Source organism: Fukomys damarensis, unplaced genomic scaffold (assembly GCF_012274545.1).
Source record: "Fukomys damarensis isolate Sample0158 unplaced genomic scaffold, DMR_v1.0_HiC HiC_scaffold_66241, whole genome shotgun sequence".
NCBI lineage: Eukaryota > Metazoa > Chordata > Mammalia > Rodentia > Bathyergidae > Fukomys > Fukomys damarensis.
In genome coordinates, this window is record NW_022967153.1 from 1 (window position 1) to 582 (window position 582).

At 46.2% G+C, this 582-nt stretch overlaps 1 protein-coding gene across 1 annotated transcript in view; it reads left to right on the forward strand.

Moving 5' to 3' along the window:
* The first annotated feature begins 30 nt into the window (after positions 1-30).
* The window catches only part of LOC104847498 (protein FAM170A), a 2,488-nt gene continuing 1,936 nt past the window's right edge, over positions 31-582 (forward strand). The window contains exon 1 of the mRNA XM_010602911.2: positions 31-99. Coding sequence (XP_010601213.1) covers positions 42-99 — 58 coding nt within the window. The 5' untranslated portion in view covers positions 31-41. The remainder of the gene's footprint in view (positions 100-582) is intronic.

Genomic DNA, 582 nt, shown 5'->3' on the forward strand with positions numbered 1-582 from the left:
AGGGTGAAGACGAGATACAGGCCCCAACTCAACACCACCCAATGAGGAATATTTTGTACACAATGTCAGACGCCCATGAAGACAAATTTCTTGGTGCAGGTATGGAGGGACCATTCAACAGGGTCAGAAGGTTAGCTAGGTCCAAAGCATATGCCAGAGTTGAGTTGAGTGCTTCTGAGCATCAGTTGATACAGGCGATTTAGTCGGAAAGAAACAGAAAATAACCAGAAGTGGAAGTAGTGAATACCAAAGTGTGAAAACATAAGAAGCCTGGAGTAAGCCCAAGATCACTGGAGGATTGGGTTGTGCTGAGAAAATGGTGGGAGAGTGGCTGAGCGGGTCCAGAATTATCAGAGACACATAAAAACAGCGTGTTAGGCATGATCAGAAAAGACTATGGTAGACTGGAATGAATGTTGGAAGACACTAGCCACTTCAAACAAGCCTAAGATCACAGGAGCCTCAAAATACCTGGATTTGAGATGCTTTATGGATACATCCGATGCAAAAGTGCACCACATGCAGGCAATTCCACAGGCGGTATTCTCACACAGGTCCCTCCCCAGACCCATCTGCCCTGTC